At 59.2% G+C, this 16,426-nt stretch overlaps 1 protein-coding gene across 3 annotated transcripts in view; it reads left to right on the plus strand.

Moving 5' to 3' along the window:
• The first annotated feature begins 3,850 nt into the window (after positions 1-3,850).
• HMGXB3 (HMG-box containing 3) overlaps positions 3,851-16,426 on the plus strand; it is a 65,726-nt gene continuing 53,150 nt past the window's right edge. For all 3 annotated transcript variants that reach the window (XM_047779035.1, XM_047779036.1, XM_047779037.1), the window contains exons 1-5: positions 3,851-4,280; positions 7,707-7,845; positions 8,910-9,084; positions 12,444-12,941; positions 14,050-14,148. In XM_047779035.1, coding sequence (XP_047634991.1) covers positions 7,709-7,845; positions 8,910-9,084; positions 12,444-12,941; positions 14,050-14,148 — 909 coding nt within the window. In that variant the 5' untranslated portion in view covers positions 3,851-4,280; positions 7,707-7,708. The remainder of the gene's footprint in view (positions 4,281-7,706; positions 7,846-8,909; positions 9,085-12,443; positions 12,942-14,049; positions 14,149-16,426) is intronic.

Raw genomic sequence — 16,426 nt, forward strand, 5'->3', positions numbered from 1 at the left:
CAGTGAGCTTCCCAGTTTCTCCTGATCGCTTCCTGGACCATTCATGAGTCCGTCGCGCTGCTCTCTCTCCGCAGGCTGCTCTCGAAGCAGTTCCATGGCGAGCCCGCAGCCTGTTCAGCCAGCCCACACTTGTTTGAAAACGGTCACAGCCAAGCATGTGGGCCACGTCGAGTGCTTTTTTCCAAGTGACAGAACCAGTCAGGAGAATCCTCTTGGCCTGGATTTCTCGAAACCCAGCACAGGCGGCCTCAGGGATGCGTCATGAGGAGCACACACCTCGTCCTTTCCCGCTGGGGCCCCACGGACGCTCGTGCCCCTTTTGTTCAGATGCGGCGTCCTCCTGTAGGAACGCAGGCCAAGCAGGAGGAGGGGCACCGAATCCTTTTGCCGCATCGGGTCTGCGGCTTCCACGGCTTTCGTCTTCTCCTCCGAGGAGAACTGCCTCCGTTTCTCGTGCCCCTGGTTTGCCACATCTGTAGGATGCGGGCCGGGCCACAGCCATCGGGGCTGCGTCCATGCCTCCTCTCGGCTTGTTTGGCCACAGGTGTGGAAAACCGGGAAGACGAAATGGAGTGCCTGTCAGGAACCAAAGATAACGCAGTTCCCCTAAAACCTGGGTTCAGATTTTTAAAACTCTCACTAGGAAATGGTAAGGCCAAAATAAAGAGAAGCTGGGGTTCACCACTGACTTTTTGTAGACTTACACAGACTCAGGGAGTGTTTGAGATAGGTCTTGATAGCAAACTTTCTGAGACTTCATCAAAGTGACAACAACGTCTGGTCTATCGACTAGGAGGCTAGATTGAAATAACAGATGGTAAAAGAACTTTGCAAATAGCAATGCACTGTACCCGTTCAAGGAATTCTTTTTTCTTTTTTCTTTTTTTGATCACACCCGCAGCAGGTGGACGCGTCCAGGCCAGGGACGGAACCCCAGCCATACTTGCAGCCTGCGGCACCGCCGCAGCAACCCTGGATCCTTAACCTGCTGTGCCACCAGGGGACATCCTGGGAATTATCATCTGGCTCATTTTATAGAAACGGAAACTGAGGCGCAGGGCAAGGGCCTTCCCACGTTCAGAGAGCTCAGCTTTCTTGACCCAGATTAGTGGGTTTTTTTGTTTTTTGGTAGGGCCGCACCCGCGGCATATGGAGGTTCCCAGGCTGGGGGTCCAATCGGAGCTGTAGCTGCCGGCCTACACCACAGTCACAGCAATGCCAGATCCAAGCCACGTCTGCAACCTACACCACAGCTCACGGCAACGCCAGATCCTTAACCCGCTGAGCGAGGCCAGGAGTCAAACCTGCAACCTCCTGGCTTCGTTTCCACTGCGCCACTGTGGGAATTCCAACCCAGGTTAATGTTGTGTCTGCCACTCCATAGTCCTGCCTGAAATTTACCACAGTAAGCTCTTCAGGACTCTGTCACCATTTGGTTGGAAAGATTTTCACCGTAGGAGGATGTTTCACAGGTGCCGGTGGGAAGGGCACACCGTTGAACGGGACGGTCAGGTGCCTGCCCTTGGGAACTCCGCAGCGGGATGTGGGAGGAGTTCACCACGAGTGACCAGACAAATAAGCTCCTCGCTAGGTGCGACGTGTGCCACAGGGAGAATAAACATGGCCCAGCAGTGGCGGTTTGGGTACTTGCTTCAACCTTTCATCGCCAGAGTCCTCAAAGGACAAGAGAAGCTTTTGTGACTTTATCCTGCGACTGCCCTCGTCGAGGGCCGACCTCTGCCTCGGCCTCCACACATCTGTCCATCCGCTCATGGCATCCTCTGCGCTAAGCACGGGCTTGCTGCCGGCCACACAGGGGCGAGTGGAGGCGGGCCCGCCCCCGCGAAGCCTGCCAGGGAAGCGAGGAAGACCAAGGCCGGAGCGCACGGCGTTTTACAGGAGCGGTGGCGGAGCTCTGGACGGGAACGGAGGTGCGACGATCGACTGGGTGGTAACGGGGGCAGTGCCCTTCACAGAGGACGTGGCGTCGGCCCTTCAAGTATAAACAGATAGGAATTCCCAAGAACGAGGTGCTGTGGCCGGGAAGGAGAGCAAGGTCCCCATCCCAGAAGGGCCTAGGAAGGAGTTTAGCCCGACCCCGGGACAATCAGAGGCCTTGAGCGTTTGGTTTTGCTTTTCGGTTTGGGGATGACGTGATCAGATTCGCACTTTGGAGAGGAGTCCCTGGGTCGCCAGGGGGAGAACACACTGGGTAATTTCCATTCCCCTGAGAGGCGGTCCACAATCTGAAGATAAATGCAGGCTGGCCTAGGAGAGGCCACATAGAGTTGGGGTTCGTTAATGTGAGTGTCATAAGAAGCTCCTAAAACTTCGTAAGCAAGGACAAAGAGGATGGCTGTGTGAAAAACGGAATTGAAAGGTGTCCGAGGAGTTCCCGTCGTGGCGCAGTGGTAACGAGTCCGACTAGGAACCTTGAGGCTGTGAGTTCAATCCCTGGCCTCACTCAGAGGGTTAAGGATCCGACGTGGCTGAGTCTGCGGCTGTGGTGTAGGCTGGCAGCTATAGCTCTGATTCGACTCCCAGCCTGGGAACCTCCATGTGCCACGTGTGTGGCCCTAAAAAAACAAAACCAAACCAAAAAAAAAAGGAGAAAAAGCAGGAAACCAGCTGGGAGGCTCCTGAGACTATGGTGGCTTGGATTAGAGTAACACTGGAGGCGGTAAGAGGTAGTCAGTTGGGATGTTTCTGCAGACCTCGCTCAGCGGACTGGAGGTGAGGTGCGGGAGATGCGCCCGGGTTTCTGGCTTGAGCACTGAACGATGGAGCGGGTGGTGGTGCCATTTACTGAAATGCGAACCACCTGCTGAGGTTCTACTTGGTAAACACAACTTGCTCCTTTACGTGCGTCATCCCGCTTCCTTGCGGCAGGACTGGGGTTCAACCCCCAGGGGCGCGGCACACAGCCAGCGCTCCGAACACCGGAGCGCTAGGGCGCTTGTTCTGGGAACGACCCGCACCGACAAGAGATGCGGAGGCGGAATGAATCCAGAGCCGAAGCACAGGCTTGTGGGTCAAGCTAGGTTTGACCTTTATTCTAGGCGAACAAGCAGACCCCGAGGGTCTTAAGCGGAGAGTGACCTTCGCAGCCGTAGGAAAGGATCGCCCTGCCTCGGGGCCGAGAGCCGACCGCAGGGCGGAGGGGCCGTGGGAAGAAACTGCCTCTCCAGGCGGGAGACGATGGTCCGAGCAGGAAGCTGCCGACCGTGTGACGGGGAAGAGGAGGCAGGCTGGAAACGCGTGCGCCAAGTAGTGAGGGTGTGGGGGCCGGGGCAGGTGCGGGACACGCTGTGACACGGGCGGGGGGCACAGCGCCACCCCTGCCTGGCGCCGGAGCCACTCCCTGCCGTTACCGCGTGTGCGGCGGTGAGAGCGAGGGCTGGCCGACGACCGGGGTGGGGAGGTGGGCAGGCGGCCTCGCTGCCGCCCGAAGGAAGACGCGGCCCTGCGCCAGCGCGGCGGACGCCGTGCGGGGAGGCGGGGCGGGGCTCCCCAGGCCCGACGTGGCTTTGACAGGGGAGGCGGGGCCTCGACGCTCACGCCCGGCAGGCCCCGCCCAGGTACCTGGACGCCCTGCGGCAGCGCCCGGGGGCCGAGGGCGTCCCCCGCGGGCGGCCGCAGCTCCCTCCGCCCCCCGGAACCTCTGGCCGGAAGCAGTCCGCTGCCTTAGCGGCCCGGCGCTGCGCCTCCAGGGCCTTCCTAAGGTTCCGGCCCTCGGCCCGGGTTGCACGCCTGCGCCTGCGCAGGGGCCGCACGCCGTCACGCGCCCGGCCGCTTCCGGTGCGCCGCGAGGGCCGCCGGGACGGGTCTCCCCGGCGATCCGAGGTGTGCTGCTACCGCCGCTGCCGCCGGCGCGGTGAACCGGTGCCGCGGCGACGCCCGTGTCCCCGCCGTCTTCCTCGGGCTCCCGGGCCTTGGCCCCCGGGGCCCTCGGCAGGCGTCGGTGAAGAGCCTGCCGAGCGAACGTGTGCTCCCACACGCGCCCTCCGCGACCCCGTATCGCGACTCCGAGGAAGGGGAGCGAGAGGGGCCGTCGCGACTCCGCGCCGTGTGTCGCCGGGCGGGGCCGCGGGGCCGGGGCTCCTCCAGCCCCCGGGATGCGCGCGCGAGCTCTCGTCTCCACTTCCTTGTTGCCCCTGTCACGACTGGAGCCGCCTCTCGCCGACAGCGGGGAGCGCGAGTGCGCCGGCCGGCCCCCTCGTCGAGCCCCCTGGCCGGGCGCCTCCGGGGATGTGAGCCGCGCGGCTGGCACGCTCCTCCGGGTAAGTCCCGGCCTCGGGCCCAGCGCCGCCCCGCGGGCCGGCCGCGCGTCCTCGAGCCAGGTGCTGCGGCTCGCCGAGCCCGCGCGCCCCTTCGGCAGAGTAGGGGCCGTGAGCCTCGACCTCTCGCCTCGGGTTCCTTGGGGACATGTAAGGCCCGCGGTCCAGCCAGGCCCACGGCTGGGCCGCCAGAGGCCGTTTAAGGAGGAGGACCTGGCGGGACGGTGGAGGTGTCCCGGATTTCAAGCGCTGCCCTCACTCACTCTCTTGCACATGAGAAAGCTCTGGCGTCGAGTAAGTCCATTGCTGAAGGTCGTGGAGCTCGGAGCGCGCGGGCGTTTGAAATGCCTCGCTTAGGTTTCCACCCGGGTCTGCCCTCCAGAGGCGTGGTTTTATAATATTTTGCCTTTTTTTTTTTTTTTTTTGCATTGCCTACTGAGGCCTAGAATTTGAAAACAGTACCGGGTCCAGGCTTAAAACCGCCTAGTGCAACACGCCAAAACCCAGGGTAGTCTCTCCCTGCCCCCACGCAGTGTGGTTGTAATGGCTTTGTTTTCTAACTTGTGTTCGGGGTGCTAAAACCCTATTTGCCTTTCTTCACAGACGCTCTCCTGCAGGTGCAGCCTCTGTCTGCAGGCCTCTCAAGGGTTGAGAGGCCCATTATGAAAAGGAAAAAGGCCCAGTCCCGGCATAGCCTTGAACCCTAGCGCCCTCACCCCTTGAAGGCACTGGCCTGTTTCTTGCTGAGCCAAGTTGTGGGTTACTTCTGAGAGCTGTGCTGTAACAACATGCAAGGGGTTTTGGAGGGCTGTGTTTTGTCTTCTGCTGGGAGGTGAAGTCATTTAGAGATGGGCCAGAACTGGGAAGGCGTGGTGGGGGCCCCGGTTGTGTCTTCATATGTTACAGGGGAGGTAATTGTCTGCGTTTTCTGGGTGAGGCTTTTGCCACTTTCAGGACACTCTCAAAGGGGTTCTTGCCTTTCAAAAAGAGAGGCACCACTGCTGTCAGCCTCTTGAGTCTCACCTGAGGAAAAAATCACCTGAAATGTGGGGTGGGGAACGGACTTGTCTGAGGTGCCTGGTTGGGATGCAGCCTGGAAGTCAGGTCTCCTGACGCAGCATACAGGGCACGTCTGTTTCCCCGTTGGCTCCCGCGCTTGGGGCCCGAGGTGTAAGTGAGCTGTGGGTGGGCCTCGTCATGCGCCTGGCGATTCTGTGTTTGCTTCCACAGCTCCTGCTGCCCAGGATCCTAAATTCTCTTCTGACAGGTTCTCCAGAGCAGCTGTCGTGTTTGCCTCCTAGCGTTCAGGTGGTTTCTGGGACCTTTCTTCCTCCAAAGGTGGTCTGTGAGCTGGACGACTCCACCTTAGGATGTGGCCACAAATAAAATAATCCCTCTTGAGCTAATCATTGAGGGTTTTTTGTCATGCCTTCCTTTCCCTAGGAAAAGCTACTAGATTTTCTGTTTCTTGGGCCATTGCTAATGTCAGCCTGTCAGATTACTGTTTATTTTTAATTAATTTATTTATTTTTGTCTTTTGTCCTTTTAGGGCCACACCCGTGGCATACGGAGGTTCCCAGGCTAGGGGTCGCATTGGAGCTGTAGCTGCTGGCTTACGCCACAGCCACAGCACCTTGGGATCCAAGCCGTGTCTGCAACCTATGCCGCAGCTCATGGCAACGCCGGATCCTTAGCCCACTGAGCGGGGCCCGGGATCGAACCTTTAACTTCCTGGTTCCTAGTCAGCTTCGTTTCTGCTGTGTCAGGACAGGAACTCCCCAGATTACTGTTTAGACCTGAGCTCTTCAACACCCCAGTCGCTCGCCATATGTGGTTATTTAAGTTAATTACAATTAAGCAAAGTGAAATCAGGGTAGTTCCTTGATCACATGCGCCGAAACTCGGGTGCTCAGTAGCCCCGAGCCGCTCCCGTTTTGAGGAGCACAGGTGGGGAGCATTTCCGCCTCCTAGAAGCGTGTCGAATGTGCTCGTGTAGACGGGTGCTGGAGCAGGTGGGAGCAGGGTAGGGGCTGAGAAAAGGCTCACGGTTGGGTTCTGAATTAAAGAATCTGCCCTTCAGGCCCTGGATGTGGCGGCCGGGGACGTCGTCCGCCTTCTCACCACGATGATTCCTCTTCGGCGATGACCCTTCCTGTGTAGCATTTGACTCTCCTCAGGTGGCGCTGTCTCCCTTGGGACACAGAGTCACTACAGATCCGTGGTGAAGTGGTTGAGACCGCTTCCCCCTCTTTTTTTTCCTGCTTTTTAGGGCGCACCCGCGGCACATGGAGGTTCCCAGGCTAGGGGTCTAATCAGAGCTGCAGCTGCCGGCCTGCACCACAGCCACAGCCATCAGGATCTGAGCCGCGTCAGCGACCTACACCACCGTTCAGGGCAGCACCGATCCCCAACCCACTGAGCGAGGCCGGGGATCAAACCTGCGTCCTCGTGGGTACTAGTCTGGTTTGTAACCTGCTGAGCCATCGTGGGAACTCCCAGACATGTCTCTTTCTGTGGGCGCGAGAGTTGAATCTAAAGCAGGTGAAGGACCCGCCCAAACTCACACGAACTGACAGTGTAAAGAGGCTTCCTACATATACAGGTGCTTCCTGAACGAATGACCTGTGAGTCGGTGAAGCACTGTGCTTAACGGGACGCAGCATGTGGAGGAGGAGGGCCCAGAACTGACTCCTGGCCACGTTTACCTGTAACGTTACGTCAGCCTTGGTGGTGGGGGGAGTGCAGCTCATACACCTTTTCTTTTTGTCTTTTTAGGGCCACACCCAAGGCATATGGAGGTTCCCAGGCTAGGGATCGAATCAGAGCTGCAGTTGCCGGTCTCCACCACAGCCCACGGCAATGCTGGCTCCTTAACCCACTGAGCGAGGCCAGGGATTGAACCTGTGTTCTCATGAATGCTAGTCAGATGTGTTCCCGCTGCCCTGCGATGGAAACGCCACATCTGTCAGATATGGAAGTACCTAGACCAGGGGTCAAACCTGAGCTGGAGCTGAGACTTGTGCACAGCGGCAGCAGTGCTAGATCCTTAACCCCGCTGCACCACAGTGGGAATAGGGCGGGGGGGCGGCGCTCATAAATCTCCGAGTTGAAGGATTACCGAGTGTCCCGGGAGTGGAACATAAGCCAAAGGGCCGTCTGAGCTCGTGATCCCACATGGGCCGCGTCGGAGGAGTCGCCGGGGCCCTGGTTGGGCATGCGGGTTGGCCTGCCCTAGAGCGGTTCTGATTCAGGGGAGCTCTGGTCAAACCCTGGAACCCGGACGTTGCGTACGTCCCCCAGGTGCTTCTTAGGCTGCATCTGCTGCGTTTGGGAGGCGGCGGCGGCGTCCTGGGGCCCTGGGTTGGATTCGGAGGCCGTTTCCCCTTTGGGGTAGGTCTTGACACTTGTTTATGTCTTGTTTTTCTCCAGCCATGGATGCGTCATATGATGGTACGGAGGTAACTGTCGTGATGGAGGAAATTGAGGAAGCCGATGGTTACACCGCCCCTGGGCCGCCCAAGAGGAAGAAAAAGTATAAAATTCACGGCGAAAAGGCCAAGAAACCCAGGTTAGTCACCTCATTTTGGTAGCTGGCCCTCAGACGCGGAAGCTGCCTGGAGAGGTGTGTCGAGGAAGACTCGAGGCTGTGTCCAGGTCCCCAGGGGGTGCCGCGTCACCGTTGGGGTCTCCGGTGGGCAGTCGGGCTTGGGGAGGGGGTGGCCACTTGATGCCAGCGGTTGCCTTTCCAGCCCCGATGTTGGTCGTGTTTCCGGGCTGCAGCAGGACGTGGACGTACGAATGGTGGAAACGGTGCAGGGCAGCGTTATGGTTGATACCCTGGTCGTTTAAACAGGGCGCCCTCAAAACACGGCCTGATAAATTCTGTGCCGAACACCCTCCTGCGGCTTTCCTCTCCCCTTGACGGTGACCACGCCAGACTCCGGGCTGAGGCTCCCGGGGTTGGGTCGCTGAGCGTTGTGCCCGCCTCCCTCTCGGCCTTGGCCTGGCAGCGGTGACCCTGGCCGCCCAGAGGCTGAGCTGACGAGCAGGGCCCGCTTGGCAGTCAGTCCGCTAATCCTTGCCCGAAAGAGCAGCGGCAGGACGCTTCCATGGGGTTTTAAGCCAGTCGTCTCTGCAGAAAACCTGGTTGTGGAAAGAAAGCCAGACAAGCTTGTGTCTCCGGATTCTGGGGGGAGAAGCCGCTCGTTCACCGGGGGTGGGGGGTGGGGTGGGTGTTTAAATGCATCTTTGCTTCAGTCTCTACTTGGATACATTTAAAATGCTCTTTTTTTAAGTGGGTTTTTTTTTTTTTTTTTTTTTTTTTTTGCTTTTTAGGGCCGCCCCCGCGGCACATGGAGGTTCCCAGGCTAGGGGTCGAATCAGAGCTGTAGCTGCCGGCCTGCACCACAGCCACGCCGGATCCTTAACCCACGGAGCGAGGCCAGGGATCCAACCTGCAACCTCATGCTTCCTCGTCGGATTCGTTTCTGCTCTGCCACCACGGGAACTCCTAGGTAGACGCTTTGGAAAGGAAAAGCTGGGATTCGTAGTCAGTGCTTCGCTGCCGAACCCGGCCGTGGGGGCCTCGCCCGGTTGGGTGGGGGAGACCGTAAGAAGTCGTTGCTTTCTCAGGTCTGCTTACCTTCTGTACTATTACGACATCTACCTGAAAGTGCAGCAGGAGCTCCCCCACCTCCCCCAGTCCGAGATCAATAAGAAGATCAGTGAGAGCTGGAGGCTTCTCAGTGTGGCCGAGAGGAGTTACTACTTGGAGAAGGCCAGACTAGAGAAAGAAGGTGTGGATCCTGTAAGTAGCTTTTTGCTGGCTGATCTCTCCGTTGTTTCAGTGGCCAGGCGCTAGGAGGTCCCACCCCTGTATCCCTGGTCTCCTCCTTTCCTCGGGGAAACCCTGAGGCGAGTCCGTTTTACTGTTCTCGAGTCTGATGGCCTGTTTCCGTTCCGACGACGCCCTGCGCTCTCTGCAGGGTGCACGGAGCTGGCGTTCTCCGAGTTACCGCCCCTGGGCCTTAGGTTCCTCTTCCGCATTTTAGCAAAACTCGGAGCCCCTTGTCCTTGTGGGTGGTGAGTGTTTCCTTTCATGGGGTAGCTTCCGTAGGCATGTCTCCTACACCGAGAGCTTTCATCTCTTCAGCTGGCTGTAAACGGCTTGATGTGTGTTATTTGCGCTGAGCGCCATCAGCTGTAAGCAGACGGGCAGTTAGGCTCGCGTGTTGAGAGGTGGAGACAGCTGCTTCGTGTGATGCCGCCACCTCCGCGGCCGCTGGTGGTGCTGAGCTCCGCTCGGAGGGAGGTGCAGGCTGAAGCGGGAGCCGACGGAGGCGACAGAGCTTTTGGGGGCCCAGGTGGGAGCGCAAAGCAAGCAGGCCCTCAGGTGTGTGTGTTCGGCCGGCCTTCTTACTTCCGGTTTACAGCGACAGAGGCGCTCACAGCTCTTTACTCTGCTTTTTTATTTAAACTGAAATTCCTGCAGGAAGAGTCATCCTGCAGGCTGAAACCTTTTGACCGTAGCGCCTTTGCTCAGTTGAAGCACTAGTCTCTGACGTCCCTTGGGTAATGCAGAGCAAGGGCTCTGCAGGACGCGGCCGCTGTGTTCTAGCAGAAGAGCTTGTGTGTGCCTTGGGGTGTTTGTCCTTGTGTCTGGGTGCCTGTCCTGTTGGGAGCGCTCTGCGTCCCTGCCGGCCTGGGCAGGCCCCTCTGCCCCCCTCCTCCAGACGGCCTGCTGGCCACCGCGTAGGAGGCAGTCCCTGCGGGGCGGGCGGGCGTCTAGGAAGAGCACACGGAGCTCCCTGGCGTCTCCATTACCAGGTGGCATCTTTGGGGCCCTTGTCTGGGGGATGGTTTTTAAAACCAGACGCTGACGTGAGTCCTTTCCAAGGCTTTTCAGGAAACGCGAGGAGGTCATTGCGAGTGGTTTTTCCTTGTCCGCGCGTAAGTCCCCGCCTGCCGCCATCGCCGCCCTGCACGCAGCTCACGAGGAGGCCGCAGAGCCCTTTTGGCTGTAGCCCAGGCCTGTGCAAGTCCTGGGCCAGGGTGCAAGCCCGAGGCCCCGCACTGACAGCACCACATCCTTAACTGCTAGGCCCCCAGGGAGCTCTGGGCCCAGACCACCGTTTTGCTTCTTTTTGGCCGTACCTGTGACACCCAGAAGTTCCCAGGCCGGGGCTCGAGCCTGATCTGTTGCCGTGACAGCGCCAGAGCCTTGACCTCCTGCACCGCAAGGGACTTCCCTAGACCAGCCGTAGTGCTTGCTCACTAGCTGAGACCTACCTACCCTTTGAGTCCTGGTGGCTGCATGTGCACAGCGTTGAAAACGGACCCTGTGAAGCCCCTTGCTGACTTCTTGGCACACGCTGACTTGATCCATAAGTGCTGCTCTTGAGTAGACCAAGAAGAGGTGGTGTTGAGTGAGCATCTGCACTGTCCCAGGACTGGCAGGTCGTACGTGCTGGCGCGCAGGCGAGGCCCTCCTGCCTGGGTGCTTCGGGGCGACAGAGACCTTGCGTCAGGTCTCCTGCTGGGCGACGGGCCCGGGGTTCCGGTGTGGCTCCTTACGGTCTGTGAGATGAGAGTCCCTGACGCCGCCCCGGGCTCGCCGTGCTCGGATTTGTTGATGAGGCCCGGCCCGGCCCCGCGGGTTCGGCTTTGCCGCCAGCTGGGCTTGTTCTCCTGACCTGTCTGCTTCAGAGGGCGGCTCGAGAAGGGCGGTCCTCCGTCAGCCTGCCGGGAAGGGTCCTTCAGGGATGCAGACAGTCTGCTTTCATGTCTCATCTGAGGGCTGCTTTTTCTCTTCCTCTCCGAGAGCTTCCTCGGGGCCCCGAGTGTCTCATCGACGGCTCGCTTGGGATGTCTTTGAGGACCCTTTGGGAACTGACTCGGTTCCTTTTAAGTGACTTTTTGTTCCATTGGACCTCCGTCCTCACTTCCCTGTTCACTTTGAACTTGTCTGTCTACCTTTTTGGACAGTGTTCAGTTTAAATTGACAAAACAGAAGCACCTTTTTGTTGGTGCCAGTTAGCCCTGCAGGGCTGCGCTGCTGGTACCCGGTGTCCTTGCTCCATAGAAGGCCTGGCCTGGACTCAGAGCTTTACTGCTCACCCTTGCGTCTTCGGGAAGGTCCACCCTCCTCAAGCTGCAGTTCCCTCAGTGGAGAAGTGGGAGTAATAAGGGCACCTGACTTAACAGCATTGCTTTTAAGGTCAGGAAAGTATTTTATTTTTTTTGGCTTTTCAGGGCTGCACCCGAGGCGTATGGAGGTTCCCAGGCCAGGGGTCGAATCGGAGCTGCAGCTGCCGGCCTACAGCACAGCCACAGCGACGTAGGATCCGAGCCGCGTCTGCAGCCTACACCACAGCTCACGGCAACGCTGGATCCTTAACCCTCTGAGCGAGGCCAGGGGTCAGACCTGCAACCTCATGGTCCTAGTCAGATTCATTTCCGCTGCGCCACGACGGGAACTCCTGCAAAGTACCTGCCGAACCCTGAGGTCCCAGGCCCATGTTTACACCCTCACCCGCTTCACCCCCGATGTCCTCAGGCCGCGTCAGGTGGCCGCCTCCCAGTGCGCCCGCCCTCCCGCAGCCTTCTCGGCTCTGTGATCTCTTCAGCCTCTTTGTGCGGCCGGGCGAATCCTTGAGGTGCCCTGAGGGCCAGCTTGGCCTGTGGGTTTAGGTTTTGCGCTTTCAAGTCTTTGATGGAGCGTTATACGGTCCAGTACCTAGATCCTGAGCTGCTGCAGAATCCTGACGCGTCAGAGCTGGAAAGGAACTCAGAGCCAGGTGTAAGGCCTTCGCCGTCCCGTCGGGGCAGCACGGCCTAAAAGGGGGAAAGGGTTTTCGCAGGACGGCGCCAGACCTGGCATTCCAGCTCGCCGTTTCAGGGGCCGAGCTCGGTGCCCATGGCAGCGTCTCCTCCCCGTCAGCTGTGTCCTGTGTAACTGGGGGGGGGGGAACGCTGCCTGGGCTAAAGTGGGACTCCGTGGAGCTGCCCTTGCTGTTGACAGAGGCCGAACCTAAGTCTCAGGTCAAGAGAACGGACTCCCTCTGGTCCCCTTGCAGGGGGCAGGAAAAATGCTCACGACCGCACGGCCTGTGCTCTCACTCCGGCTCTCTCTGCTTGCCTCCCCCGCCCCGGCTCCTGCATCCTCAGGACGCGAAGCTCTCTGCGCTGACGGCCGCCGTGCCGGACGTCCCCGGGTTCCGCAAGATCCTCCCCCGCTCCGACTACATCCTCATCCCCAAGAGCAGCCTGCAGGACGAGCAGAGCTGCCCTCCGGTGGAGCTGTGCGTGGCCCCGCCCCAGGTGTCCCCGAAAGGGCCCTCTCTTGTGTCCAGCGCGGCCCTGGAGACGGTGCCCGGCCACGCGGGCGTGGCTGAACAGCGCCTGGCCGTGGAGGCCTTCGCGGAGGAGGCGGGCGGCCTCGGCCAGCCCGCCGCCGTCGAGGAGCTGGCCGCCTCGGAGGTCCTGGGCCGCGACGTGCTCCTGAACGCGGCTCCCCTGGAGGCGGACGAGAGCCGTCAGCCCCAGCGGCCGCGCCTGGTCCTGGAGGAGGCCTTCGCCCGCGGCTCCCCGGAGCACCCGGCTGCAGGCCCGGCGGGGCCCCACGCGCAGGCGGGGGACAGCGTGTCGCTCGTGACAGTCGTGAGGGTAAGTGGCCTCGGCTCTGCCGGGGCGGCGGGGGTCGGGGCCCCGGGGGGCTCGCGTGCTCGAACCCAGGTCTCCCGGAGCTCTAGGCCCCTGGCCGGGCCACGTCCTCGGCCGTTTCTCCGGGACGCTCCGCGGCGGCGAGAGGCGGGGCCTGAGCGCCGGGCCCGGCTTGATGCTGGCCTCTGTCCCCGAGGCAGAGCTGGCACTCCAGCCTGTGGTCCTCTCCGGCTGGGGGTTTTCTGTTTCCTCGAGATTGTTCTAGCAAACACGGTGGCACCTCGAACCGTGGGGGAGAATTTTCACGCGGTCCCCTTGGGCGCAGAGGAGGGAGGAGGTTTTCTTCGAAGTCGGGGAGACGGGACGTTGGCCGAGCGAGAAGAGCGGGGTCTCCGCGGGGCTCTCGTGTCCCGGGCCCTCGGGGCGCGCCCTGATTCCAGTGATGCCACAGCCTCCTCCCTGCCCGTGGAGGCGCTGCCGCCACGCCCGCCATCGCCCGGAGCAGGAGGGCATCCTGCAGCGCCGTGCCCTCGACGGAGGAGGGCGGCGCCCCCAGGGCTCCAGCGTGTTGCGGTGCTGGAGCCGCGGCCTGGGCCAGGGCCTTTGGCGGGGTCCGAGGAGTCGGGTTCTTCCGCCGCGTGCTCGCCTGGGCCGTCGGCGCCCAGGGTCGCTTCACCTGCTTTCTCATCTGTAAGATGAGGGTAGCACAGTCCCGTGGTGATGGGTTTTCTCCTCTTTCTCTTCTTTTTTATTTTTGGTCTTTTTAGAGCCGCACGTGGCACATGGACGTTCCCAGGCTAGGGGTCGAATCGGAGCTGCAGCTGCCAGCCTCCACCCCAGCCACAGCCTTGCCGGATCCTAACCCACTGAGCAGGGCCGGGGTGGAACCCGCGTCCTCGTGGGTGCCAGCCGGGTCCGTTTAATGCTGCGCGGCGGCAGGAGGTGCGCCTTTTCCTTCACAGACGCGCTTTCTCTTCCTCATCCAAGCGCCGCGTCGGGGCGGCTGTAGGTCCGCGCCCTGCAGACACGTGCCCAGCGGACGGCGGCGAGCGCGGCGCCACCCGCCGGCCTGCTGGCTCTCAGCACCGCTCTTCTCCCCGTGTCCCCGCAGGACCCCGGCGACAGCGGCTCCTCGGCGCCAGCCGCGCAGTTCATCGTGCTGCCTCTGCCCGCCTACTCGGTCGTGGAGAACCCGGCCTCCATCAGACTGGTCAGTGGGGAGGGCGGTGGAGCTTCGGGCCCCTAGGAGCTGCCTCGCAGGAGGCTTTCTCCGAAAGTCTCCTCGCACTTAGGGCCCTGGAGCCGGCCGAGGCCGCCGAGCTTTTCCTGGCAGGTGTTCCCAGCTGGACGAGGGCGTGGGGAGGGGGCTGTGAACGGAGCTCCCCAGGCTCCCTGAACCCCTCAAGCTCCAGGCAGACTTTCCTCCCTGAGGGTGTTTTCCTGGGCGAGGCTCCGTGGCTTTTCTCCAGTTTTCGGGAGCATATGTGTTTTAGAAAAACGGATCTGATTCAGGCTGCTTCTTGTGCAGTTAGGAGAAAGCTTCAGAGAAGAGAGAGGACTTGTCGTCTGCATGGTTTAGGGCCCCTGGGCTGCAAAACAAGCCCGAACGGGGACCTGGACTTGGTGCTGCTCGGTGGCGTTGCCGTCACAGCCGGCAGCGTGTGCGCTGGGCTTTACTCCTGAACACCTCGTGGTTCTTGGCGAGGCCGTAAGTGGTGTTGCCCTTTGTGATGTCCACTGCTCGGGTAGAGTAAGATGCCTGATTTTTTGCTTGGAAATCCCGCCTGCTGCACCATCGCCGAACTTGTGTCTTCTGGTAGCTTTTTCTAGATTCTCTTGCGTTTTCTGTGTAGATGACAGTGTCGTTTGTGCGTGGGGACAGCTGTGTTTCCTCCCGACCTGGATTCCTTTCTTCTTGTCTCGGAGGTCTGTCTGGGACCTCCGGCGCAGCGCTGAATAGCGGTGGTGAGACCGGATGCCGTCTTCCTCCGTCTTCTGTCTTCAGGTGTGATACTAGCTTAGGTTTTTCCTACATACTCGTGTGTCTAGAAAGTTCTTTCTGTTGGGAGGTTTTTTTTTTTTCTTTTATATCAGGAACGGATGTTGGATTTTGTCAAAATTTTGTGTGTATGTGTGTCTTTTAGGGTAATCTCTTTCTCTCTCTCTCTCTTTTTTAAAGGGCCACACTTGTGGCATAGGGAAGCTGCCAGGCGAGGGGTTGAGTTGGAGCTGCAGCTGCCGGCCTACACCACAGGCACAGCCACGCCAGATCCAAGCCAGCCGTGCCTGTGGCCTACACCGCAGCTCATGGCAGTGCTGGATCCTTTACCCCACTCAGCAGGTCAGGGATCAGACCCGCGTCTTCATGGATACTAGCTGGGTTCGTGAGCTGAGCCCCAACAGAACCCCTAAGATGGTCTCTTCTTTTCTCTTTTAGTTTGTTAATGAGGTTAATGTTTTTCAAGTGTTACATTAACTCCCTATTCCCAGGATAAACTCCACTTGGCAGAAATGTAGTATCCAATATATTAATGGAGTTGATTTGTTAAAATTTTAATTAGAATTTCTGTATCTGGGAGTTCCCGTCGTGGCGCAGTGGTTAACGAATCCGACGAGGAACCATGAGGTTTCGGGTTCGATCCCTGCCCTTGCTCAGTGGGTTAACGATCCGGCGTTGCCGTGAGCTGTGGTGTGGGTCGCAGACGCGGCTTGGATCCCGCGTTGCTGTGGCTCTGGCGTAGGCTGGCGGCTGCAGCTCCGATTGGACCCCTAGCCTGGGAACCTCCCATATGCCGCAGGAGCGGCCCAAGAAATGGCAAAAAGACAAAAAAAAAAAAAAAGAATTTCTGTATCTGTATTCATGAAGGCTGTTGGTCTCTATTTTTTTTTTTTTGATTTCTAATTTTTTGTACAGTGTTTGTTTTAGTACCTAGGTAATGCCTGCCTCAAAGAATGAGTTAGGAGATACTTTCTGCTCTTCAGTTTTGTGGAAGAATTTGTGTAGCGTTGGTATTATTTTGTCCTCGGATGTTTGGTTAGAATTACTAGTGAACTCATCTGGGCCTGGAGATACCTGTGTGGGAGGGTTTTAAAGTGCAAGTCCGGGAGTTCCCGTCGTGGCACAGTGGTTAACGAATCCGATGAGGAACCCTGAGGTTGCGGGTTCGATCCTGGCCTCGCTCAGCAGGTTAAGGATCCGGCGTTGCCATGAGCTGTGGTGTGGGTCGCAGACGCGGCTCAGATCCCACGTTGCTGTGGCTCTGGTGTAGGCTGGCGGCTACTGCTCCGATTCGATCCCTAACCTGGGAACCTCTGTATGCCGCGGGAGCGGCCCAAGAAATGGCAAAAAGACAAAAACAAACCAAAAAACCCCTGCAAGTCCAATTTTTAAAATATATAATGGATTATTCGGATCATCTGTTTTGAGTGAGCTTTGATAATTTATCTTTGAGGGCACTTATTCATTTCATCTAAATTGTCAAATTTAT

This window comes from Phacochoerus africanus, chromosome 4 (assembly GCF_016906955.1).
Source record: "Phacochoerus africanus isolate WHEZ1 chromosome 4, ROS_Pafr_v1, whole genome shotgun sequence".
NCBI classification, from domain to species: Eukaryota; Metazoa; Chordata; class Mammalia; order Artiodactyla; family Suidae; genus Phacochoerus; species Phacochoerus africanus.